Source organism: Lissotriton helveticus, chromosome 10 (genome assembly GCF_964261635.1).
Source record: "Lissotriton helveticus chromosome 10, aLisHel1.1, whole genome shotgun sequence".
In the NCBI taxonomy this organism is placed as follows: domain Eukaryota; kingdom Metazoa; phylum Chordata; class Amphibia; order Caudata; family Salamandridae; genus Lissotriton; species Lissotriton helveticus.
In genome coordinates, this window is record NC_136071.1 from 635,110,655 (window position 1) to 635,138,500 (window position 27,846).

At 43.4% G+C, this 27,846-nt stretch overlaps 1 protein-coding gene across 2 annotated transcripts in view; it reads right to left on the reverse strand.

The window, feature by feature from the left end:
* Positions 1–27,846, reverse strand: part of SNX29 (sorting nexin 29) — a 1,714,757-nt gene that overhangs the window by 780,697 nt on the left and 906,214 nt on the right. For both annotated transcript variants that reach the window (XM_078663166.1, XM_078663167.1), the window contains exon 17: positions 12,459–12,514. In XM_078663166.1, the coding sequence (XP_078519292.1) occupies positions 12,459–12,514 (56 nt within the window). The remainder of the gene's footprint in view (positions 1–12,458; positions 12,515–27,846) is intronic.

Genomic DNA, 27,846 nt, shown 5'->3' on the forward strand with positions numbered 1-27,846 from the left:
AATATGAAGTTATCCTACTCACTTATGCAAACAATGGATCATACTTACATACTTACTTAGCTACACACTTATACAAACACCACTTCATCTATTCATTTACATAGTAAGTCATACTTACTGTATTATAAAATGATTATTACAAGTATACAGTCATCCATATAGTGACTTCCAGAATCATTGAGTCTTATGAATACTTATTTATATACAAAAACTGACATATATACTGCCTTTTATTTTTCTACTTTGTTGGACATGCACCAAAGAGAAATATATTTGCTCATCACCACTCCCATACAGATATTCACTCACCCAAACAACTATTATAACATGTAGTTTTAACTTCATATATCTACTGAATCAACTATTCACACATCTTTGGGCATTCACACCCCCCCCACCGAACCACACACACATTCACTTTCCAATACAAATACTCAGTTAACTAATTAATAAGTATTACAGACTTTCACATAGCTAGTAACCAACTGGAGAACCAGTTTACACAACAACTGACAAAGTGATACAGATATTCACACAGTTTAGTCACTATCCACTATATTTAGTGAGACACTATACATTGTTAAAGTAAACAGTCAATTACAGTGCTACTAAATCCTCCATCCAAATATTTATTTTTATATATCCACTCATTCTTCAATGCAAATTGCTATATATAATGCATATTTAAATAACGAAGCAAACCACATTCACTGGATGATGTCATCAGTGATGTCATTTGAGATGTCATCAGTGATGTCACTGACCATGTCATGAATGATGTAATATGTGACATCATCAGCAGTGAATTGCGGGTGCGCGAAATATAGTTAGTCCAACTAACCATTTAGGAGCAATTTCAATGGTTTTGTATGAGTGAAATGTCCAGCTAACTATAACACCCCTAAAACTTATAGTTTATTGAGTGAATTTCAAAGGTTTTTTAAATGCTAATTCCTAACTATATAAGGCCTGAAACCTATGGTTTTTTCAGTGAATTTCAAAGGTTTTTTATATGCTAATTCCTAACTATATAAGGCCTGAAATCTATGGTTTTGTCAGTGAATTTGCAAGTTTTTTTTAATGCTAATTCCTAACTATATAAGGCCTGAAACCTATGGTTTTTTCATTGAATATATATATATATATATATATACAAAATTGCAGATTCATGATTTTTAAGCTATTTTGGCATTTGTAAAGTTCTTGAAGTATCTACAAATGTACATGTAGTTCTTCATCCCCGTTAAGACCTAGGGGGATCTTTGTCTTGAAACGAAATATTAGTTTTGATTCCAACCGTCTAAGTTTCAAGACTCTATTTCCTCCCCTTTCATGATCAAGGACAGTGGCCAAACCAGAGTATTTAATATCCTGCCAAGTTCTCCCAGTATGCATGTGCAAGTGCTTGGTTATTGCGTACGTTGCATTTCTATTTTAGATCGCTCGGATGTGCTCCAATATTTTTTTTTTTCAATGGACAGATGGTCGACCCTTTTAATCGTTTTCGGCAACAATATTCGATCAGATATACAACAAATTGGGTTTCACATGTGATTGTGTGTTAAATCTCAAATGTCAACCCTTTTGGATCCTTAATGGTTTTTAGGTTTTTTCCTACTTTGCAAGTTTTGCAACTCATGCATTTAGTAAAGCCTTTTTGTCGCTTATCCAACCAGGTTTCAACTTTTCTGTTCTCAAAGTGACTGTTCACCAGTGTGTCACAAAGTGATGGAGCTTTTCTATAAGATATCAGTGGTCCATCACCAATTGTAGGCCCAATGTCTGGATCTTTTTTGAGGATACTCCGGTATTTAGTCAAAGTCTTTTTGATTTTAAAGCTCTCTTTGGAGTATGTTAGGATCAATCGAGGTTTATCTTCATGGTTTCCTGTCTTTACTCGGTTTTTACAACAAGGGTTTCAGCTCTCGTTTTTTGTCTTGCTCTAGTTTCTCCATTAACAATGTCCCTGTGTTTGTATCCCCTTGCTGGGTGTGTGAGGGTTTTAGTCCCGAAAGGGTCAGTGATATCATTTGAGATGTCATCGGTGATGTCATGAGTGATGTCACTGACAATGTCATGAGTGATGTAATATGTGACGTCATCAGCAGTGCATTGCGGGCACGCGAGTTATACTTAGCTGAACTAACTATAACGGGGGAATTTCAATGGTTTTGTATGAGTGAAATGTCCAGCTAACTATAACATGTGTGAAACCTCTGTTTTTTTTAGTGAATTTGCAAGGTTTTTTAAATGCTAATTCCTAACTATAACATGAGTGAAACCTCTGTTTTTTCAGTGAATTTCTAAGGTTTTTTAAATGCTAATTCCTAACTATAACGTGTGTGAAACCTATGGTTTTTTAAGTGAATTTCTAAGGTTTTTTTAAATGCTAATTCCTAACTACAACGTATGTGAAACCTATGTTTTTTTCAGTCTATATATATATATATATATATATATATATATATATACACACATATGCACAGGAAAACTAAACAGCCACTTCCCTTACAAAGAAGTGCAAAGTTTGCATGTCTGCAGCCTGTCTTATTTTTCACCTTATTCATCTTCTGCTCATTCAACAAATCATCCACACCTACACACACCTACTTACTCCCTTTCTTGGCTGGGATTATCAATCATACTTCTTTAATTCTAATTCAAAGTACAGGCCCATAATCTCATGCCCAGTACCTTACACAGTACACGTAAACATATTATCAGAAACAAAGTTGTCAGCATTGTTACTATTCAATAAAATACAAGCGAGAAAGCATCCTATAATGCAAAAGGGAAACAGATTTAAAATATACCTAAATTTCACCCTCCCTACTTAGCAGGTTAGTTTATAACTACAGAAGATCTCATACGACTACATAGGCATACCCATACCTCTGTTACTCAGCAGTAGTGGATCACATTGAGTTCTGAAAACTGTCAAGATACGAATGTTCTCAAACTGTGTGTAATCATGCCTGCACACTTCATTACTAAAAGTGCAAGTATAAGAGATGCCACAGCTGCATATCTCTTTTGGCTCCAACGTGCGAACATCATTCCAAATAACACACACAGTATCCAACATAACCTTGATGTTTCATGCTCTCACTATACACACTAAAGTAGCGAGGCAGTCTACAAATGTAGTATATCAAATTATTCTCATATGAAGCAAAATATTCACCCTTCTCTAAACAATATTGCAAGTTCGTGTTGTGAGCAAAGCAGGGCAGGAAAACAAAAATGGCGTTTAAGCTTCTAATAAACCCATGCTAACTTAACACGGTGTGAGTGCAAGGCTCAGCCCACGACACATTTCCTTGACCAAAGCACATAATATAAACATGGGCAAATTACGAACGCAGAGTCCAAGCCTAAAAAGCAGAGTCAAGTTAAATTTTGCAAAAGAAAATCATTCGATCTTTGATAAAAAAGCAGTAACTAAATAATATAGAATAGGTAGAGAAATAAAACAGTCTTATCCCTCCAGCGTATAAGCACAGTATGTAGCAACAGCCTCCAACAGGAAATCATTGTTCTCATCTGAAAACATTTCAGCCATCCAATTCAATTGTGGGAATGAACATACATGTTCCTCAACGACCCGAGCCTCTATCACCATCGGAGGAAAACTCGGGTTATCTTCAATGTAACTGTGTCCCAAGAAGTCATGCGCCGCTGCAAAAACATTCCAAGGTCCCATTATTCCATGTGTCGCTGCTAAAGCCATAATCCCGCCGCCACAACAGAGCAAGTCATGAACCACTAAGGGGCTCATCATCCGGTCACAATCCGCGATGGGAGACACCGTACTGCAGAGACACAAATCCAGGGCCCAGTCGAAATCACAGCTCAGGCAATGGAACACAGGTTGAACGCATGTGAAAAAGGAGAATCGAAACGATAATCCATAAGCTGCACTCAACGTTGCAAGAGGCAGCGCTCCATAGTAACTAAGCATTCGGGTTGCGGACCAGCAACAACCGAGAAATATTGTCGTCTTCTGCAAGATGTGCATCCATATTTAAGTAAACAAATTAATACAAACACACCGGCAACTAATGTGAGCATTAAGCACAGTTCACCAAAGATGCTGGAAAAAATCAAATGAAAAAAACACCGACAAGACACCAAATATAGTTTCTACAGAAGTCACAAGGCCAATGCTTATAACTTTAAAAAAGTAAGCTAACCCCCTACTCGAGGACACATTAAAGATAGTCTAAATTAACTCCCTAAAATTCTGGGGCACATCTGTATTTAATAAAGCATACACTTCTGTGCGGGTGTTTGCTACATGAAGGACAAATGTTTCTCTAGCAGATGTAAGAGCGACCTCTTTTTGAGATAATAGCGCTCTTATACGGTTCATTTGGTTGAATCTGCTTTCAAGGTCGGAATCGACGGCCAGATAAAAACATCCAGCGTCCCATACAGAGGAGTAAACACAACTTTTTTATAGCAAACCACACGCTCAGTTACCGTAATCATGTAAGCGATGCCTGCTAACATCGCACAATAAGCCACACAGCTGAATCGGATCTCCAATAAATGACCACTTCTAACTATTCTCATAGCGCGCCCTGTGCTCTGATTTGACAGTGAGAGAGTGATCGCACCATAGTTTCTACTGCTAATCATTCTCCACATATGCTACGAATACGATAACACTGCGATAATTTTAACACCGGTCCTTGATAATATGCCCCGAATTTCGTAGCGCACCCTGCATCGCAAAATGCGATGCAGGACACGGAACGAAGGGGCATATTATCAACAACATAAGGCGATACATTATCACCGCTTTTATCGGCAGGAAACTGCTGATAAAGCGGCGATAATGGGCTTGATAATAGGCCCTTGTAAATTCCCATAGCAGCCCAGGTTCTGGTGTTAACTTGGGCTGCTATGGGAATTCACAAGGGCATATCATCAAGGCCATTATCGCCGCTTTATCGGCAGTTTCCTGCTGATGAAACAGGCGATAATGTTTCGTCTTATGTTGTTGATAATATGACCCAAAATTCATTTTAATTATTTAATTGTTTACTTACCTACAATCATCCAGATTCCGTTGTTTATCACCCCCCAACCCGCCTGTCCCACCACAACTCCCTCCAAGGGCCGCGTCTGGGCTTGATAATACGCCCTTGTTAATTCCCATAGAAGCCCATGTTAACACCAGAACATGGGCTTCTATGGGAATTAACAAGGGCGTATTATCAAGACCATTTTCGCCGTTTTATCTGCAGTTTCCTGCCCATAAAACGTAGATAATTTTAACACCGGTCCTTGATAATATGCCCGTCAGTGCCATATTATCAGTAAAGGGCGATACATTATTGCCGCTTTTATAGGCAGGAAACTGCCGCTAAAGCGGCCATAATGGGCTTGATGATAGACCCTTGTAAATTCCCACAGCAGCCCAGGTTCTAGTGTTAACAAGGGCTTCTATGGCAATTCACAAGGACATATTATCAAGACCATTATCACTGCTTTACCGGCAGTTTCCTGCCGATAAAAGCGGCGATAATGTATCGCCCTTTATTGATAATATGGTCCATAATCCCTTAATGTACATAACAGCATGCATTATAGCAAAACACATTTACTACTATAAAACGATTAACAACGGACGAATATAGGGGCATATTATCAAGACAGGCGATAACATTATTGCCGCTTTATCGGCAGTTTTCTACCCATAAAGCAGTAATAATATTATCGCCTCTCTTGATATACCCCATATTCCTTAATGTACAAAGATGCACCGCACACACTCCCATACAACTTATCAACTCACCTTTCAAATTGATTTGTAGATTAAGAAGAATACCACTCACATAGTGGATATTCTTGTACAGAATCTCTCTAGCTCCGTGTTTGCAGCAGAACCGTCAAATGGAACATTTTCTCCTCTCATCTTACACATACATACATATCAATAACCAATTAAAATCCTGCACACATTAATTCAAAACAAAACACACATTTCTATTGATTTAACATTCCAAACCTTTCCAACTGACATGACTTTCCACCCTACCCCCAACAGATCATGCAAAACTCAACTGTCAATAGAGGTCAAAAGTTCAGCACTGTATAAAACACTGCTCCTCAACAAATTTAGACTATGGATAAGACCTTACTTTTAAGTACCAATAAAGCAAAAATGTCTCATTACAAGCAACAAAGATATAAACACATAAACTTGATAAATATCTGTAAAAGATTTATTTTTAATTCATTTTTCTTGCTTACGTACGCTTATGGAACAACTTCCAAAATTCACACTGTACGCGCACAATAAATATACCGTAAAAAATAAAAATAGCATACATTACTCATTTTTTACAATCACCGGACACCCCATCCACCAAACCTCAAATATAACGTTCAAGACGGTAGGTAGAGCCCCAAATCCACCACGGTACCATTCGGCTCCCTGCATCATTCGGGAGCCAGAATTGCTTTTGGTCAGAGAAACTACCTTACATACTGCTCTCTCAGACGAAAACCAATCTGCTTTCCTACTTCAAAGAGTACTCTCGCCCAACCATGGCAAACAGCAGACTCCCACGAATAGGCACCCTATAACACTACAAGAGCTGACCCTCGGAGACAGTGCTCCCCAGGGCCATCAAAGGCTCAACAAAGGCCATCAAAGATTTTGAACTTGCACATCATTGTAAATCCCCCTAAGCAGTCCTACGGGATCAGGAAGTCCTATACCAAATAGCAAACTTTTCCGATCAAACTACACACTCAATCTACACACATATACAAATAAATAAAAAAATCACATTTATTCCCACATTAAATTAAAAACAAAACACATTTATATTGCTTGAACTTTTGCACCCTTTCCAACTGACAAAACTTTCAACCCTTCCTCCATTCCACAATCTGCCAGTTACCATAGAAACACTTCAGGGAACACCTAACTCAGCACACAGGTGAAAAGTTCAAAATACATTGTTGCAAATTAAAACAGCAAGTATGCTTCCCTTGAGAATATACCAGCTTATTTTATGTAACGTTCTTTGCTAACACTTATTCTTAACCAATAAAAATCAGCCTTTTAAAACACAGAAACATTCATCGTAGCTTTGTGCAGAATATTCTCGAACAACTAATCAATCCTTTTCTTTTTTTCAAAACTGCATGTTGTCCACCATTTTAGAAAAAATCTCACTTTTCAAACTGCCACTTCATTTACAGAGACCTTCATAGTGCATCCAGACTTCTCTTCAAGATGCTTACAGTGTGGATTCCCGAGCACCCCATCCCCCGGGACTCAAATCTAACGTTGCGGACCGTGGGAACAGCCGCAAGGCCTCCACGATCCCAGCCAGCTCCCCACTTCCTGCGGGAGCCGGCATTGCTATTCCTCACAGAGAGCAGCTTACATTCTAATTTCAAACATGATCTCAACACTTTGTTATACATTTTATAAAATAATATAGTACTGCACGCTAAAGCAGAAAGGTCAGCACAATTATGATAGAATACAAAATAGAAAAAAATATATATACTTCTACACTCAACAAACTCGTAACCAGAGTACACAGTTTAATTTAAAAAACACCCTACCACAACTAGTTTTTCAAACCCATTGTACAATAAAATGCGTCACAAAATAGGTCACATACATGGTGACTCTATAACATCACATAGAAAAAAGAAGGCCACTCTTACGCTACCAGGAAAACACAACAAAAGTAGAAGGCCCAAACTTCCATAGTAGTGATTTCTTAGTTGCAGGTCTAGTTGTCAGATCGACACACACACACTCCCTCATGGCTGGTATACACCCACACCACACCCATTCAGCGCATCCGTCACTACACACGTGACCCTATCTATAAAAAAGACGGAGCGCACGTGTTGTATGCCATTTTAGACTTGTTCACAAAGCACCAAACAAAGGGCCCACTACCACATGAGTGGCCTCTTTGGTCACTGAGTTAGTGGTGCCCGAAGCACTGAGCAGGTGAAGAACCTGCGATGATGATGATGGGAGCATGAGTATGTCATAAACCATAGAGGTATCAAGACTCGTCAACACGTATAAGACTTCTTTGTTGGAGATCGTGACTACATCATGAAGAAACTCGTTTCCACAAAAGGTGAGCAGTGACACTTGAGTACGCATCAGAAGGAGTCAAAGGCTTGTAGCTGACTACATACAAAAACGTGACGTAATATTTTAGACTAACGCACTCCTATATAATGTATTAATTTACATATTTTTTTTTTCCCAATAGCAGTAACGTTTTTATAATCGCTGAAATGTCCGGAATATATTCACGCAACTCAGTTTACGATGACTAATCAAAATGTCCTTTTGTTTCCTTCAGCAAACATCCTTCAGAAACAACCACGGCCTATCGAGCAACAGCAATGGAATTGTCTGCAACGTATTGAATATACTTTGACGTATAGAAGCAGAGTTCAAGTCGAGTGGTGAACTCCGGTGGCCGCACTGTTTATACAAGGTAAGCACAGCAGCCTACATATACAATGCCTTCATAACAATGCATTAGAAATAAATCGGCATATTTACAAAGTCGTTATGCCACTTTTGCGTCAGTAACGCAGTAGGCACTTCCATATAGACACCACTTGAACGCAGCTCTATAACAGGTGAAATGTTACAGGTACACTGCACTCGTAAACCTGTAGTTTTACCTTTATTTGTGAAAGGAGAGACGGTCATATTATCAAGCCTTGGCGACAAAATTATCGCCACTTTATCGGCAGGAAAGTGCCGCTAAAGTGGCGATAATGGGTTTGATAATATGCTCTATGGAATTCCAATCGAAGCTCATGTTAGATGTGAAGGACATCTAACATGAGCTTCGATTGGAATTCCATAGAGCATATTATCAAACTGTAACGAGGCAGAACGGTGGACCCCCCAGAAACAGGACTTTGGGACCCTCAAGGGGTTTTCACCACTCCCCCCCCTTGTCTCTGCCCTCCACAGAACGACATTCCTGAGGCTGACTACGGAATAGGATTGCGGGGCGAAGATGGAATACACTGGCCCTTTAACTCTCAGTCAACTGAAGGGTGGGCGGGCCTAACTGAGGACGCATCGACGTCAAATACGGAAGGAGCGCAGAATCAGGTGTGCTTGTTCACCCGGAGTGTTGGTGTGTGGAGAGAGACGGAAGAGGAGCGGAGCGACGAGAGGAGTTTGGTGGAGTCAGGAAGAAGAACGGGGGAAGCAGAGACCAGAGGAGAAGCGGCGCCTGAGACGGAGTGTAAGCCTGGAGGCCAACGTCCCCACGAGCCGCCCTGCCACACACCCGGGGGAGGTGTGTGGCTAGCACAGGTACGAAGCATGATCAGGGGCTGGGTTGGAAGAAAGGGTGGGGCTAACGCGTAATCCTTGGTATTCCCTATCCCGGTAACCCTATCCCTTTTCACCGATTCCCTTCACTAGACGGACGTCCAGAGTGTGTGTCACGGGTTTGCTTCCTCACTCCCTTCCCCTTGACACTTGTATATAGTACGGGCACTCCCCTGACAACTTGTCCTGTTTGTTTCCACCGAGAGGCAAGACGGATGTCGACGAGGCTCCACCCCGGAGAAGCCTCGAAGGGAGAAGCGAGACGATCAAGCCTATCAGCCGAAGGTCGGATAGAAGCCGGTCCCCTTCCAGAAAGACTTGCACCGATTTCTTGTTTGCATCAATAAAACCCTCTTTAACGAGAACTCGCATCCTGCCCATTTCTCCCGCGCCTGTTACACAAACCCATTATCGCCACTTTAGCGGCACTTTCCTGACGATAAAGTGGCGATAATTTTGTCGCCCAGGCTTGATATTATGGCCCAGAGTGCGTAGTGTACAGCAGCTTCTCTGTAAAATCTCTAATTACCACCGAGCAGTGAAACCAGATAGGTTACAACAGTCTGACAAACAGATCGTCAACCTTATTACGCCACTTTTGAGTCACTTTTAACATGGGTAAAGTGACGCAAGGAGCTTGTAATTCTACGTCTGACTTTTCAAGAAAAAATCTCAACCCCAGACTCTGCGACACAGTTCTAATGTTGTTTTCTCTCTCTTTCTCTCTCTCACTCTCTGTGACATCATTTCTCTTTCTCTCTTACACTTAAAGACACTGCTGGCTGCTTGGACGTGTAGAAGAATAGCCCAACTCAAGTTGTGAAACCAAGTGGCCGAAGCGTTTGGCCGCACTGTTTATACAACGGTAAGCACAGAGGCCTAGATCTGCAAAGCCTTCATTGCAAACCATTAGAAATAAGTTGGCATAACAGGCGTCAGTAACGCAGTAGGCACTTACATATAGACACCACTTGAACGCGGCACTATTTTATTTTATTTTTTTATATATTTTTATTTCTGCATCTGGTCATTAACAATTACAGTTTTACATCATTACATCAGCTAAGTTTGAGCGCGGCACTATAACAAGTGAAAAGTACCAAGTACACTGCAGTCGTAAAACTGTAGTGTTACCTTTATTTGTGAAAGGAGAGAGTACTTGAACGCTGCAGTATAACAGAACTGAAATGTACGAGGCACACTGCACACGTAAAACCGTAGAGTTACCAAAACTTGTAATGCTTCAGCTCATTTGCTCACATCTACATAATTCTAAACTCTAATTTTCTTTTTTGCTTTGCAATTTGTTTATAATATTGTTTGTTGTTAAAGTTGTTGATAATATGTCCCTTCGTTCCGTGCCCTGCATCGCATTTTGCGATGCAGGGCGCGCTACGAAATTAGGGGCATATTATCAAGGACCGGTGTTAAAATTATCGCAGATTTATCGTATTCGTAGCGTATGCTGAGAATAATTAGCAGTAGAAACTATGGTGCGATCACTTTCTCACTGTCAAATCAGAGCACAGGGCGCGCTATGAGAATAGTTAGAAGTGGTCACTTATTGGAGATACGATTCAGCTGTGTGGCTTATTGTGCAATGTTAGCAGGCATCGCTTACATGATTGCGGTAACTGAGCGTGTTGTTTGCTATAAAAAAGTTGTGTTTACTCCTCTGTATGGGAAGCTGGATGTTTTTATCTGGCCTTCGATTCCGACCTTGAAAGAAGCCTTTTGTTGATAATATGGCCCATTGCTCTTTTTTTTGAGCAGTAAACTTAGGTGCATATTATCAAGGACCGGTGTTAAAATTATCGCTATTTTATTGGCAGGAAACTGCCGATAAAACGGCGATAATGAGCTTGATAATACGGCCTTGTTATTTCCCATTGAAACCCATGTTAACACCAGGACATAGGCCTCTATGGGAATTAACAAGGACGTATTATCAAGCCCACCCTCCCAACATTAATAAAAAGAAACAGACAATGCAGTTACCCGGACCTGGAAGGTCATTTTACATATTACTGCCGTAGAAAGGTGGCGTTCCCCGCGACGTGTACGGGGAGAGAGAGAGAGCTCAAAACATTTTTTTTTAAAAAGACCCGAGGGGTGCCGCTCCTAGAGACTGCGGGGAGTAGGACCGTAACCCCCCACCTACTTCAAAATAAAACCAGAGGAGTGCCATTCCCCAGTGCTCGGGGCACCTGCAAGCCCCCATTATGCAAAAAAATTGCCCCCGTAATTTGCCCCCCCGGACCTAATGAATAAAACGGACTTCTAGTTTTTTTTCACCTTTTCCACCGCGTACAAGTACAGCATGAGTACCCCCCATTGCTACCGAGGCACAAGATGGCCGCCAACACTTCCTGGTTTCGAGTGTTGACAAACAGTTCACAGCCAATCAGCATGCAGCTCGTAATTTAACGGATTTCCGTACGCGTGCTGCACTCTGTCTCTAGATATCGCTATGATTTTACTTGTAATTGTCTCAGAAACTACTGAACAGATTTACACCATTTAACAAAAAGCACAATCTGCGAACCGAACTCTACCTCTCTGCCAAATTTCGTGTAATTCCGTTCAGCCGTTCGGGCTGTAGCCCTGGCTAAAGGTCCCTATGGAAAATTGCATGGGGAAAACATGTTTGGGGACCCCCCTTTTTTCTCAGCCCCCACTTGACGAATCACCCCCAAACTTTCAGGGAAGGAGCGGAACCGAGCCGGCCATTTTCTTGGAGAAATTCACGAAGATTCGTTCACAGGCGCCAAAGTTATTCCAAATAGAATGTTGTGGATTTCTTATGGAAACTAGGTCCTAACTATAACTACCTACTGGCAACCGCCAGTAGGATGGATGGATGGAGATATATATAATATAATATAATATATATATATATATATATATATATATATATATATATATATACATACATACATATATATATATACATATATATATATATATACTCCATTCTTTTAGTGAAGGAGCAATGACAGAAGGTATCATATTTTCCGATAACGGAATGTAAACTGACAGTAAAAAGACTTGCCAAGCAAATTAATTTGAATTTCTGTAGACATTTTTACAGTGAACTTACATTTCAAAGTCTGATAAGCTCTGGTCCTCAGACGTTTGGCTCAAATCTCCAGGTACCTGCCGTGAGAAGTACACATGTATTAGTTTTGACATACCTCATGCAATTATTGAAAGCGGTTTTATGGGAATGACTGTTGCATATTTAAACTTGCACAGAAATCTCAAAAGCCTGTTTTGTAAAATAACCAAGGAAAAAACTATGCTGATGTCGATCAACGTACCAGCTGCAAAAGATCTGAATTAACATCGCCAAAAGCTTTGGCGCCTATTGAGATAATCATACATATAAGTAATGGCATGTAATTTCCAAGAAATAAAGAACTAATATGAATCACAGAAAAAAGGTATCAGATGTTGGCATGCAATAAACATTAACAGAAAGTACTCTGGTGTGCATTGTACCATATACACTGGATATTTATTCACTTTACAGTGAGTAGGATACTCTCTATGGCATATGCAAAAACAACAGTTGATTGACAGAATGCAGAACAATGTCATACATTTACCCGAGTACAGTGATCTGGACCTAAATCCATCGTTTTTTTGCTCACCATGCCATTCCAGTTTGAACCCAGCCATATGCAAATCAGTCTTGACCCTGTGCCTCATGGAAACAGTCCAGCCTGAACTGCCGAACCAGGTCCTCCCTGGACTAGAACCAAGCATCCTAGGACCGGTGTCGGGCTTTCAGCCCTCATCAGCCAGGACAGCTTGATTCCAGTGGCATGGAGAGCACAGGACTCACGTCTGAGCATACCGGTCCCACTCGGGTGACAAATGCAAAAACAACAGTTGATGGACAGAATGCAGAACAATGTCATACATTCACCCCAGAACAGAGATCTGGGCCTAAATCCATAGTTTTTTTGCTCACTATGCCGGTCCCAGGATGCTTGTTTCCTGTCCAGCGAAGACATGGATTGGCAGTTCGGGTTGGACTGTTCCCATGAGGCACAGGGTCTGACTGATTTGCATATGGCCATGTCTGAACTGGGGTGGTGGAGTGAGCTAAAGAATGATGATGGATTAAACCCAGATCAGTTGACTGGGGTGAGGGTTTGGTTTGCTCAAGCGTTCCGTCCATCATCCCCCTTTGGTATCGCTTTGTTCGCCCTAAGTTGGTAGGGTATGCCCAGACGTGGGTCCCTTGCCCACTCTACCACTGGATTCAAGGTAGCCTGGCTGATGAGGGTTATGAACCCGAAACCGGTCCCAGGATGCTTGTTTCCGGTCCAGTGAAGACATGGCTTGGCAGTTCGGGCTGGACTGTTCCCATGAGGCACAGAGTCAGACTGATTTGCATATGGTCATGTCTGAACTGGGGTGGTGGAGTGAGCTAAAGAATGATGATGGATTAAACCTAGATCAGTTGACTGGGGGTGAGGGTTTGGTTTGCTCAAGCGTTCCGTCCATCATCCCCTTTGGTATTGCTTTGTTCGCCCTAAGTTGGCAGGGTTTGCCCAGACGTGGGTCTCTTGCTCACTCTGCCACTGGATTCAAGATAGCCTGGCTGATGAGGGTTATGAACCCGAAACCGGTCCCAGGATGCTTGTTTCCATTCCAGCGAAGACACGGCTTGGCAGTTCGGGCTGGACTATTCCCATGAGGCACAGGGTCAGAATGATTTGCATATGGCCATGTCTGAACTGGGATGGTGGAGTGAGCTAAAGAATGATGATAGATTAAACCCAGATCAGTTGACTGGGGGTGAGGGTTTGATTTGCTCAAGCGTTCCGTCCATCACCCCCTTTGGTATCACTCTCTATGGCATGGCAGTCATTTTCTAAGACGAAACGAAGAATCCATTAGGTAAAGCTTTATAGAATGATAACGAACCTAGGAAGAGGTTCTGTATGTTAAAGACCCTTACTACCACTTTGTTCCGCATCTTAGCCAAAGCCCTTGCAAAATAATGGTAAATAATAACAAACAAACAAGACTTTCCATTAAAATGTTGGCCCTTTCTAGGAGGGCATGAAAACAGGGAAAGGAGAGGTAATCTTGTTTGGAAATAACCGCCTCACTGATGTCCCCATCCTGGTGGCCTAAGGAAATTGGCTTGCATCCTGTTCCAGTGAAGAAGGAGAAAAACCTAGGTGTGGTCATGGATAACAAGCTGACATTTGTCTACCGCATAACGCAATTATTTCTTCTGCTTTGTTCATCCTTAGAATGCTTAAAAATGTCTTTCCCTTCATTCCTTTAAGTTCCCAAAAAACTGTAAATGTGGCTTTAGTTTTAGCCAAACTAGATTATTGTAATGACCTTTTTCTTAACATGCAGTATCAACATCCAAACAGGCTACAGGTACTACAGAATGCAGCTGCCAGAACTTTGGCACGCATCCCTAAACACAGTGTCCATTGCACAGGTCATCACCAAGCTCCACTGGTTTCCGGTCAGGCAACGTGTTAATTTCAAGGTCCTATGCCTGGCCCATAAGGCCCTGTATGGAACTGGCCATGACTTTCTGCAACATCCCTTTAAATGGTATAGACCGGGGAGAACTCTTCGATCAATGGGTCCTCATTAATTGGCGGTCAACAGATTTAGGCTTACAAATTGGGGGGGTTGGGGTGGAGGGGGGAGATGGTTGGGGGTGAGGGAGGAGGTTTTGTGACTTCAACTACAAAAAAATGGAATCTACTCCCTCCTCACATCAGAGCCATTTCACATTAGCTTATGTTTAGGAAGGTTTTAAAAGCATAGCTTTTTGCTAATTAGGAAACAAATAAAGTGCCTCTGTATTTTTCACTTCGAGCTAGCGCCTTGACACCTACGCGTATTTGTTTGCGCTCTATAAATCATTATAACATAATAATACCTGATCCTTCAATGTCCCCAGAAGTCCTACTTGTCCGTTTTGGCTGAGGTAGACTCTGCAGTCGAAGCTAGATGCTGCTCTAACTCTACCTATTTTCCTTTTATATCTTTGTTTTACATGTTTAATCAGTACAGGATATTCAGCAGAAAGGGTGGGCTTCAGCAGGCCTCATTTCTTCACATCCAGAAGCCAATCTGCTTTCTTTAATCTTTAATTATCTAGATGGACTGAGTCTTGAATGCTGATATCCTGACCACATGGAGTGCTCACAATGGTGCAACAGGTAAAGGGCCCCTCTATCAGTGCCGGCACAGATCCTACTGAAATACCTTTTTATCTGTGTCAATTGTGGAAAAAAGGGCTTCTAGTTGGTTTCCGTCTTTTCCTGCCTTCCCAGCCTCTTTCACTGGGATTACCCTTCTCTTTGGATGCAGCGGAAGGTGGGGCAGATGCAGCAACTGTGAAGCTGTGGGCCACACTTTTTACACTCCAGGAGGCCAAGGGGTGTGTGATTGTGTGTTAAATAAATGGTAGTAATGACCAGCTGTGTAGGTTTCACTCAGTCCACCCCATCTCTCCTAATTTCTTGATCTTTTTTCAGACTTTGGGTGGTAGGTACATCTATGAAATCCCTGCGTGCTTCTACAAGGGTGGGAATGTTGCTGTGCACTTTAACCACTCAAAGTCCTTCTAACGATTTGGACAAAGCTATAGCTCCTTACATCAAACTTCCAGGATGTTGTATTTCAAGGTTTTGACCCTGATGTTGCTCCCCCTCAAATCATTCTCATGTTTTAAAACTCTCTGAAGTGTTATTTCCTCTCATTTGCCCTATTCAAGAGTTGTTCTTATGAATTTCAATCAGCCCACATACGACAAGCGACATGGATAGGAATTTGAGTATACAAATAATAGGGCATTTTTAGAGAATTAGCGACCACTGTTTTTTTTCCAAATAGTTTTTATTGGCCTTTTTATTTTAAACATATTTCCTGTACAGCAGTTGCTATACCTCAATACAATATGTATATAGAGCAATTGCTCAAGAGTTAGTTATGAACAGTACAACAATATGTAACTCTGCAGTCAGTAAAGGCTTGTCGCCTGTGTTTGGATAAAAGTGACAACGGAGATAATGATGGATGTTTATGAATACATTAAATTGAAGTCTAGTGAAAAACAAAGATGCCCAGGATTGCAATTATGAACAGTATGTAATACAACAAGGTGAGAAAGAAAAACCCCTACTTCATAAGTAGGAGATGAATGAATAAATGTTTTTTTAGAAAAAACGAAATAATGTATGCACTCATTCGTAGTGATGGAGTAATGCATCACAAATATCACTAAGCCGGCAGGGACCAGCAGGGTTATACAGATTAATGCCGGTCAATAGGATAAACCCAGGTGTTATGGTAAGTATATCATATACTATGGGAAAGGGGAGAGGAGAGGAGAAGGATATAGTCTGTAGGTGTGTTCAAGGAGTGGGTGGCGCAGTTAGAGTCCTCTCACGGAACTTCTCCAAGAGCGTGTCCCATGTCTCTAAAATGGGGTATTTAAGAAGACCTTTCACCTCCTCCCTGCGTAGTAATGTGCTCTAAGCCTGGGGCCATGGCAGCATGCTCAGTACACATACAGAGGCCACAGGGGGTTCGGCGCTTTCCATTTACGGGTGATCAGTCGTTTCGCTAAAAGGAGGGCAAGGCCAGCAAAGCGCATAGCAGCTTTTTGCCTTCTGATGCATCAGTGGAGCCCCAAATTGTATACCTCACAGGTATAGGGCAGTACAGTCCCCGTGCAGTGTCTCAGGTATGTTATGATGTCATGCCAGTAGGTGGTCAGTGAGGGGCATGAGTATGTGTACTATTCCCACGACTGGTGTTAGACAATGAGGGCAGGCAGGGTCAGCACAGTAGAAATAGTGATTTATTTTACTGGGAGTCAAGAAGGCTCGGTGTAGAATATAAAATTGAATCAATCTGAAACGAGCCTTTCAGAACACTAAGGAAGGGGATGTAAAATAGCTTGCCGCACGCCACCCGTACAGGCGCCGCCAAGATCTGGGTCCCAGTGACCTCTCAATGTGGTGTGGGGAGGTGCTGTTTGTATATCCGTAAGGCCCCAGCCAGCCATTGGGTATGGTGTCCACCCTCTCCCAGAGCGTGTAAATATTGGACAACGAATGCTGTGGGCATTCCGGCTGCACCTCTACCCAGGACTGGTTCAGCACACCGATAAAGGAGGAGTGCAACAAGGCCTGCCTAGGCAGGTTTCGGAGTTAGCCATCAATTCTTCTACTGAGAGAAGCGTTCCACCATTGGATAGGAAGCGTACATTGTGAAAACCCACAGCATTCCATGGTGTCAATTCCCTGAGGGTAGTCGACACGAGCCATCGCGGCATAAAAAGTAATGGCAGTGTCGGGTGTATTGTGTGGTTGAACGGGTAATGAACAGGGCCCTACATTAGTACTGATAAGTGACTTGGATGAGGGGTATGCTTGGTACTGGAGACCTGGCAAGAGGGTGAAAGATGGTGAGTAGCCGCTAAAAGTCCCAAGCGAGGAGAAGCGATGCAGCACCCATGAGATTTGCACCAGCAAACCAGTGCAATACCCATTGGAGTTCGGAAGCCAAATAATAATGTTTGAAATTGGGGGCTTTGAGTCTGCCATTTTCCATAGGGATACAGAATGTGGGTAGTGCTACTCTACAACATGTATCATGCCAAATAAAATCACCTACCATATGTTCTAAGGAGCGCAAAAAAGGTTGATGTATAAAGAGTGGAAAGTTGATAAAATAATACAACAATCTCGGTAGAACCACCATTTTCGTCAGGGTCATCCTCCCCGTCACTGATTGCAGCCGAGTCTGCCAAAAAGACATCATCACGATTATCGCGGAGACGGCTCAGACCAGGTTGCCTTCCAAGAGATCTTCTGGCTTGTGCTATATATGTATTCCTTAGTAGCAAAACGTTATCCAATTGCCACACAAGTCCAATGCTTTTCACCTCATACATCAGGTTTGGAGTATGAGGGTTGAATGTAAAGAGACTTGATTTGGTCCGGCTAACTTCTAGGCCAGATATGCGGGGAATTCAGTTAGTAGGTATGAAATAGTGGGCTGTATGGTTCTAAAATTCATTAGATAGAGTAAAATATTGTCTGCATAAAGGGAGACGACTTAACTTCCACTGACAAGAATGATTCCTGTGTCTGGTGTACTCGCATGTCATGATATATATATATATATATATATATATATATATATATATATAGATAGATAGATAGATAGATAGATAGATAGATAGATAGATAGATAGATAGATAGATATATTCATAAACATGGAACTCCCTCCCCACTCACCTTCGGCTGACCCTGGATCACCTCTCCTTCAGGAAACAACTCAAGACCTGGCTGTTCGAGCAACAGCGACTCCGCCCCCCCCCCCCCCCCCCAGCACCTTGAGACCCTTACGGGTGAGTAGCGCACTATACAAATTGTTGTGATTGATTGTTGATAAAAGTTGTTATTTTTTCCTGTACCCTGTGAAAGATTTTCAGTTAACATCTCAACTTTCAAATGAATAATTCTGTAGGAATCTGTTGCACATCTGTGACTGCAAAAGCAACGTGAGTGCAAAGGAGGCTAGGCATCTTTTGGCGAGAGTCCCTTGCAGCCTATTGGATACTGTGGCTTCGAAGGTTGCTAGATGAAGCACATTTGATGTTTTGTATTCTTTGAATACATACAGGTCTGTTTATTCTAAATGTTGAAGTGCGGTAACAACATTTCTAATTGTTAGTATGTGATGTTCCAATGACCATCAAACTGCATCACATGTAAAACTGCATAATCTCTTTTCTTGGCAAGCTTTGCTACCCTATTCTCTGTAATATATGTCGCTTTATCCATGAGGGCAGGGTAGGCAGGCCCTGCTTTTCTGTAGGCAGTTCTTTGTTTTCTCCATGATACTCCCACTTGCTTGAAGTGGTGGTCTAGCTCAGTTGGTTGGGTGCCTGAGGTCAGGTGGGACCTGTGACTTGGATTGAAATTAATGGCAGTTCTATTTACACTGCTTAAAGAATGTTTGGAGCTGGCAGTGAACACTTAACAGACACTATACTGGTAAGAATGTATGCTTGCGTGCTTCGGCCTCTCGTATCTTGTGTATTATGATGACTGTAGTTGTTGCTGGGTTTAAGTAATGCAGTGCCTATCACTCTCAGAGACATCTGTATGACATGGTCAGGCAAATATCACAAAAGTATATACAAAAAGTGAAGTGCCTGGGTTTAATCCCCTTAAGTGGATGTCACTCTTCAGTACTTGCACTGTAATGATTTTTCTACAGGCAAGCAAGGATGACATTCTAAATTCCGATTCCTTTATCTGCTTTGTTGTCCTTAAATATCCCTATTCGCTTTGCTGTGGTCATCCTAGTCCCTCTGTTGCTTCTGTTCATTAGTTTTGGGTATCTGAAAATGGGCAGTGAGTGGTCGTTTTGTTTTTGTCTTAGGAAGCAGGACATCTTCCTTCATCAGTGAATATCAAAGTCATTGCCCGGTTAAGCACCTTTGATGAGGCATTGACGTTGCTTGGAAGTTTATGGAATGGCTTTGTTTGGCAGCCCTACAATAAAGGATTTATATACCAAATTGAATGTTTTAGTTCCAGGTTTTAAAAGCCAATCTGATTACATTTCATGAAAACAAAAAAACAAATGGAAATGTCATCAACTTATATTATTTATTGAGATCTTTGTTACCTCTATTTTGACTTATGACTTCATTGCTTTAAAGTTTTTTTTTCCGAGCTTTGCTGGCAGGTTACTTTTCAGCCTTCATTTGCACCAATGATGTATAAGGTTCTAGCAGAAAATATGGGGGTTCAATCCTGCTCCTTGGTGTAGGAGATAGGAACACTTGAGTTTTTCATGGCCGAAGAACTGCTCTGAACGGCCAAACTGGATTGCTGTAGTTGATCAAGACTTGAAGACCTGACCCACATAAAACCAATGGCACAATCATTGACTGACATATAGGACAACTAACTACCCCTAACTAACTAGGAACAAATACACCAGCGCACATCACATAAAGTCACTTTTATCCTTGTGCAATCAGCACTTTTCTCCAATTCATATTCTCGCAGAGATACTCCCTTCCAATCCAAGAGAGTCGCGTTGTGTAGAAAATGTAGTTTTTATTTCTTTTAAAACAAAGTGCTTCACAGCCGACGCGCGTTTCGCCCTATGCCGGCTTCATCAAGGCTAATTTCCAATGTATTCAGCACTTTAATAGTTAAAGTATAAGCTTGTATGTAACTCTTGGTACAAGATTCACCAAGAGTATAGTCCAATCTATCCGAGCACATACAATATAAGCAGTAATCTTGCTTCGGAACAGTGCGTTTGGAAACTAGGTATTTTCTGATCTCAAATTCTGGTCCTGCTTCATTTCCAAGTTCCTTTTCATTCAGCTTGGCGCCTGAAATATTCATGGATTGTTGTCAATCAATGTTAATTATCTTGTTTCCCTTGATGAGCCAGTTACATGGTCATTCCATTGCTGTGATGCTTGTTTTGTCTGTTCAGTGGAATTTCTACTATCCTGTTGAATGCCTAGGAGAATGATGGAGTTTGACTCCAGGTTCATTTTCCTCCATACATTTGTAGATGATGGCTTCAGTACCACCTTCTTCAGGGTTGCTACACTGTCAAGTACGACCTTGCTTGTTTGGTGGGCTTTACACCTTGGTTATTTTCCATGGGTCATAAATATTAAAAGGTAGTATCCTAAAAGAGGTTTGATGTTTTGCATTTATTCTGTTACATATTATTTCTGTACTATGCTGGAGTTTTCTTTGTTTTAAGTTTCTGTGTAAATCATCCTCTTTCAATAAGGTCTCTGCCAGAATGGTATATGCGTGGCTCCCTGACCACAGGTTACGAGTGGATGTGTTCCACACTAAGGGGGGGCCCTAGGCTTGTGGTCTGGGAACATACTTTCTGCATCTTCATGCCAAGTGGTTGCAAGACTTCATGATTATTGTCATATCTCTGCATTCTTCCAGGTTTCAGTGGATGGCGTACCACCAAATCCAATGTTGACAAATAATCTTATAAGCTGATATTATAAAGATACCACAAGCAGCTCAAGATAGCTCGCACAGAGTGCCTCTTGACTACTATTGATAATGTGAGCTGGTCAACTAAAGGACTTAATAACATTTTAATTAAAAGTTGAATAGTTGTTTAAAACCCAGTGCTTGCACCCAGTCTATCCTGGCCTCTCATAATTGTGTGATTCATTGGCAGACTTCTTTGAGGATAAAATCAACCTCATTTATATGAATTTTCCAACGGGCCATGAATGGTATATGGAAGAATATGACTTTAATCAAGCCCCCTCTAATAGCACGAATACTGAGTAATTTTGACTTATGTTCCCTGGATCAGGTACCGACAGGGCTTTAAGTGGGCCAGGTCTCACCGGTGCTGACCAACGGCTGTTTTTTTGAAGGAGGCCTCGAAACGGGTCTCTATCGGGCTCTGTTTTGTGCCCTGGCATTGTCGGTCTGTTTTTTCCAGACTGCAGTGACAGCAGGCACATCGATGTGCGCGTGCTCACACCGGCTGTGAGCTGTCTAAGATTTTATGCTCTTCAAAAATATTGGCAAGTGATGGTAACAAGGAGATGGGGCGATAGTTGGAAAGTACCTCAGGGATTAGCTGAAGGTTTCTCAGGTTTGGCCCTAACTTGCGCACATTTCCAACTTACTGAAAGTTTAGTTGAAGTTAAAGAGAGATTAAATAGCTCACTTACATTTCGAGGAATCAGGCCCAGGAGACATGCACACGGGTCCATGGCAATGGTACACCCTGTTATTCTGGTCAGGTCTTCTACAACCGCCGTTCAGTATGTCTGGATCGTTGGGCATGTCCACACCATCTGTGGAAAGTTTGCCTGATCGTGGCGACATCTGGGGCAGTGGGGATCCCTGGAACTATCGATGGCCTGAAGCCACCTGGGTGAGAGGTAGGTCATGTGTATTATGTTATACTGAATTTGTTTCAAGCGATTGCATACCGACACCTTCCGCACACTCTTGTGGATTTTTTCCCAGTCCCGTGATGTGATCTCCTCGCTGCCATTTGTCCTCTATTTTTAAGGGTCCAGTCTTTTTGTCTTCTCTCAGCGCCCTATACAGGTGAGTAACAAACCTCCGCCCCCAGCCATGGTTATCATAGTGACCAGGGTATGAGTGTGCCTCAGAGCCTCCGGGCACGAGGGCCATAGCTGCCGCGCCGTGGCCGCTATTTTGGCATATTGCAGGAACTGTTCTGAACCCAGCTCAAAAGTTGCTACCGCCTCGTGATAGGTAATGAGTTTGTTGGCTGGGTAGAGGTCAGACAGCATAAGACTGCCCCCATCCTTCCATTTATCCATTGACATTACCTGGCCAATTTGAGCGAGGGGCAGCATAAGCCATAAATCCGCCTCTGGGGCAAATGGCCTTTCCCGGATCAGTCTTCGTACCACTCGGTTCCATATTGCAGCTAACAGCCGCACCAATGGAGGACTGTGTTCCCGCTGCCTCCCCCCCCCCCCCCGCCCGCCAGAGAAGTGCACCCAACTGTCGGTCCCCATACCTGCCTACCAGTAAGGACCTCTCCCAGAAGGGATTTGTGTCCAACAAGGCTATAGCATGTTGTAGTCTGCGGCATTTGATATGGTCTCTCACTTCATTCTAAGCCATAAACTGTATGAGGCTGGCATATGTGACGGTGCCTTGCTTTGGCTCAGGGATTTTTTAGACAGCCAAACCCAAAAGATCTGTCTTGACTCCTTCAGGTCCAAAACCTTAATTATCAACATAGGGGTTCTACGGGGTTCATGCCTGAGCCTGACTCTTTTTAATAGTTACAATATTCACATGCCGCCTTTAGCACAGGTAGTTGAAACATATGGATTTGAGAGCATATCCTATGGAGATGATATGCAACTGCTTACATCCTTTTAACCTGACTCCAGGAAAGTCCAGTTGCAGTTCTCTGTATGCGCAAAATTGCGACATGGATGACCAATAATTATCTCCAGTTGAACAGAGATAAAATGGAGATTCTTCATTTTGTCAAGGCTCTGATATTTGGTCAGCTGGCTGCCTGGGCTTGGCCCAGCTCCTGCTTGTAAGCAGGTAGAAAAAAATCTTAGGGTTAAAAATCGATCAATCCCTATCGATGAAATCTCAGGTTGACTATCTGTTGTACTTGTTATGCCATCATGCAGCTCTTAAGGAAGACTTTCTCGTGGCTTCCCTCCAGATATAGAAAGTCTCTAGTCCAGGCTCCCATTACCAGTCACCTGGATTACTGTAATGCACTTCTTGAAGCAGCTAACAACACCTCGGTAACAAAACTCAAAGTGGTACCGAATATTTCTGCCTGGCTTATCTGTAACTTGCCCCGCTGCACCTCCATGGCATCTATTTTAAGCGACCGTAACTAGCTGCCCATAAAACAATGGCACTGGCACAGTAGCCCTTAATCATGGCCTTGCCCGCCTATTTGCATTCCACTCTTTGCTGGTATCAGCCCTCTAAGTTTTTAAGATCTTACAACATGTCCTACTAAAAATACCTCGCATCGACAAGGCCAGATTTGACAGCAGATCATTCTCCTATTTGGCACCATCTATTGGAATAAACTTCCCTTGTCAATTCGGCTATGTGAGGATCATGCTAAATTGAAGAAGCTATTAAAATAAGGCTGTTTTATGTGTCTTTTTAAGCCTCTGGTGACTGTTCATGCTAACCTGCAGTGCCTAGTGCTGAGATACTCCTCTGGGAGTGAGTTGTGCACGAAAGCAAGTTTCCATATTGTTAGAACTGGCTATTTCTGGTAGGCTAAGGCTGACGCCAAAGCCAGGCAGAAACCACCATTCTAGTCAGGGCAAGGGAGTCACACGCCAAGATAACCCCTGCTCACCCCCTTGGTAGCTTGGCACGAGCAGTAAGGCTAAACTCGGAGGCAATGTGTAAAGCATTTGCGCCAGCACACAACAGCAACAACATCCTAGGCACACCACAAAAGGAACTCCACACAAGGTTATATGAAAATAACTTCTGTATTGTCAAAACACATCAGATAGAAATCACACATGTACATTGTGCCAACTGACACGGGCAATATTCACAAGGGATTATGTACAAGACAGGGCCACATGGGCCACTGTCATAATCAGCACATAGTAGAAATAGAAATACTGTCAGAAATTAGAATAAAAGGATATAAAATCACTGTAGCACAAATTAGCAAGAATATCACACAACCAGTAACTACTGGTAACAGGTAAGTACCACCTACGCAACCCTAACCACCTTAGGAGAATGTCACGCAGGGGACCAGGACCTCACTAGGACCACCTGTACTGGAAAGAACAACCACCTAAGAATAAAATACATTTAGGGGTATCAGCAAGAACACATTACACATGATGCATTACAACATTCAGAGGTGTAGGGAAGGAAAGACACATGATGCATAAAACATACATTCAGCGGTGTAGAACATGGCACATGATGCATCAAAAACGCATTCAGAGGTGCAGGGAAGGAAAAACACATGATGCATAAAAACATTCAGAGGTGCCAGAACATAACTCAATAGCGCAAAAACACATGATGCCTAAAAACATTCAGAGGTGTAAGATCAAGCTGCGTAATCATTTTAAATGCATTACATTTCCTAGCACCACATCACATTGCGCAAAACTCACATTAGGCAATTACCATCACATAGATAATCATATTGCGCCTAAATAAAATCACATACTAGCCCCCATCTAATAAAGGGACTAAAGAGCCCTCTGTCCAGAATGTCAGGGCGCGCTGCCAATGCAGCGCCAGTCAGGGGTGCGCCACCGGCGCAAAACCTAAACGTTGCAGGTGCCCACTACTTGCTGGGCACCTGAGGACAATCCCAAGCGCCTAAACGTTGCAGCTGGCACTAAGTGCTGCGCAGCTGTACCAGGCCTGGCACCACTGTGCCACCTCTGTCCCACACAGGGACTCTCTCTCTCACATTGCGCCTAAACGGTGCAGCTGCCCACTAATTGCTGGGCAAAACTGCGCCGGGGCTCTCACTAGCCCTCTGAAAGAAAGACTGCGTCCAAGGTTGGAGCCACGGGGCTCAGCACGAGCTCCTCTGGCCCTCTAGGCCCTCAAATAAGCATGTGCACTAGAACCACAGAGGCTCTAAAAATAATCAGCCCCATATCGTTGGAGTCCCTCTTGGGGGACTCAAAATACACAAATGCCCCCTCGAGCCTCTCAGTGCCCTATCGCAACACCGCCCCCGGGGTGGCTGGAGCGGCCCTCTGCCAACTGGGGCCGCTCAAAAGTGAAAGACAACTGCCCCTGGGGAGCCTTCGCGGCTCTACACACAAAGGTGCCGCCTGGGGCCTCTCGTGGGCTCCTGCACACATGGGGCGCCTTGAGGCTCTCGGGGCTCTGAACAACGTTGGGGCGACCCGCTGCCAATCGGGGCCGCCCGAATTGCCACCAAACTCCATCTCTTCCATCCGGGAGCGTACATACAAATGCCCCCCAATGGTAGGAGCGGCCCACTCAGCACACGGGGCCGCTCTTGGCTTGGTGCCCTCACTGGCACCACATCCGTCGCCTCCCCCCGGAGCCCTACTCACCGGCTCTGGCGGGGGAGGCTCTCTTCTTCCGCAGCGGCGTCAGCGCTTCTGGCGAGCAGCGCGGAGGGGCAGGCACCGGCATTGTGCCTCCCGCCCCCCTCCGCACGACGACAGCTGCACATCTTCTCCCGGGGCTCCCTCACAGCTCACGGGGCCCCGGGCGGCCATTCCACGGCCAGCTGCTTCTCTCCTTCTGCTCGGCGGTGGCCATTAATAAAAACGGGTCGGGCGCGGCGGTGATTTCTTTCGGGGGTATAGAGGGGTAGGCACCCTCGTAATTCAAAAGTAAATAGCGGGTAGAGTACCCGCTTAAGGCGCCATAAAAACGGGGTGACACCCGTAAAACTACTTAAAAAAGGGCAAATAAAGAGGCCGGGTGGGCACCGGCACTCGGGGCACACAGAGGGCAAGAGCGCTTCCCTAAGGGGAGAAACGACAGCGCTCTGCCCAGCAATCAAAAACAAAGCGCCCTCAAGGCGCTGGGGGCACAGGCAGCTCAGGCCCCTCAGGAATGGCCCCACAAGCAATCAGGGCCCCAGCAACAAGGCAATTCCAATATAAAGCGCCTCCCAGGCGCTAGGGGTCAAGATGCAGTGCTTCCAGGCGCTGGAAGCCAGCAAAGTCCAGGCAAAGTCCTTCAGATATCCAGGGGCTGGGCAGGGCCCAGGGATTCCCCTGGGCCCAAGCAGCAGCACGCCCCTGGTAGGATTCAAGTTAGAAACAAGAACATTTTGGAAGGGGACACAGCCTCTTTTTATACTATAAAATGCTTTGTCTAAAGGGTGCAGGCAGTGTGAGAACCAGCTAGAACTGGTTATAGGGAACTCCTTTCAGGGTGAGGGGCAGAGGCGACAGTCGCCCAGCAGGAGGTGGAGCCAGCATTGTGGCAGGCAGGCACAGCCCTATTTACTCCTAGGTGCCATCTCCTCCCACTTCCCTGGCAGCAGATGCAGCCTTTCATCCACGGGCTGACTCAGACAACCTCCTGGGGCTCCCCAGCCCCTGTCACCCTCAAACCAGACAGTCAATCCACAAGCAGGCCCAGGCACTCTGGGCCAGGCTCACCAGCCAATCACACGCCAGTCACAAATTACAAAAATATGCCAACTTCTAGAAGTGGCACTTCTCCACTAGACACAATCATGCCGCATATACCATTGCGCAGCATTCAATCTCACGAGTTCGCACATACCAAACTCGACCCTGCACTCCCCACACATCAGGAACTACCATGGGCATACATATTCCTCATTCATTCCTATGGGAGGGAAGGTCACTCACCACACATACACAGAGAGCTCACGCACTTTACACTGTACCACAGTGAAAAAGTGCGCAGAGGCCTAAAATCACCTACACCAGGTCACAGAAACAGGCTAGGAAAAAGCAAAAAGTCTCGGGTGAACCTGCCAAAAGGGCCGGGTCCAACACATATGATATGATGACGACTGTTAGACCTGTAGCAAAGATTGCTTTTACAGTGACTGCAAGATAAGAAGATTTTGCAGCAAAAGAAGCTAGGAGCCTAGCTGGAAGAACCTATTTTAACACAATTACTTGGGAGCATTTTGAAGATTTTCGTGAATTTTGAGGGGTTGTCCCCAGAGCCGGGATCACTCCAAAAGACACAAGAAAAGAAAAAAAGTTGCTGATGCCACAATTAAACTGCCCACTGTAAAGCGCTCTGCTGGTCATTTGCACAAGTGGGGTCTGTGCTGTAATCCTTATCTAAAAAGAAAAACACTTGTAAATTATGCATATGCCTTAATACTATCACTTCTCCTATCTTTAATTAACGATACTTCAGATGCAGAGATAATTCCAGAGTGCATATAATTTACCAATTAA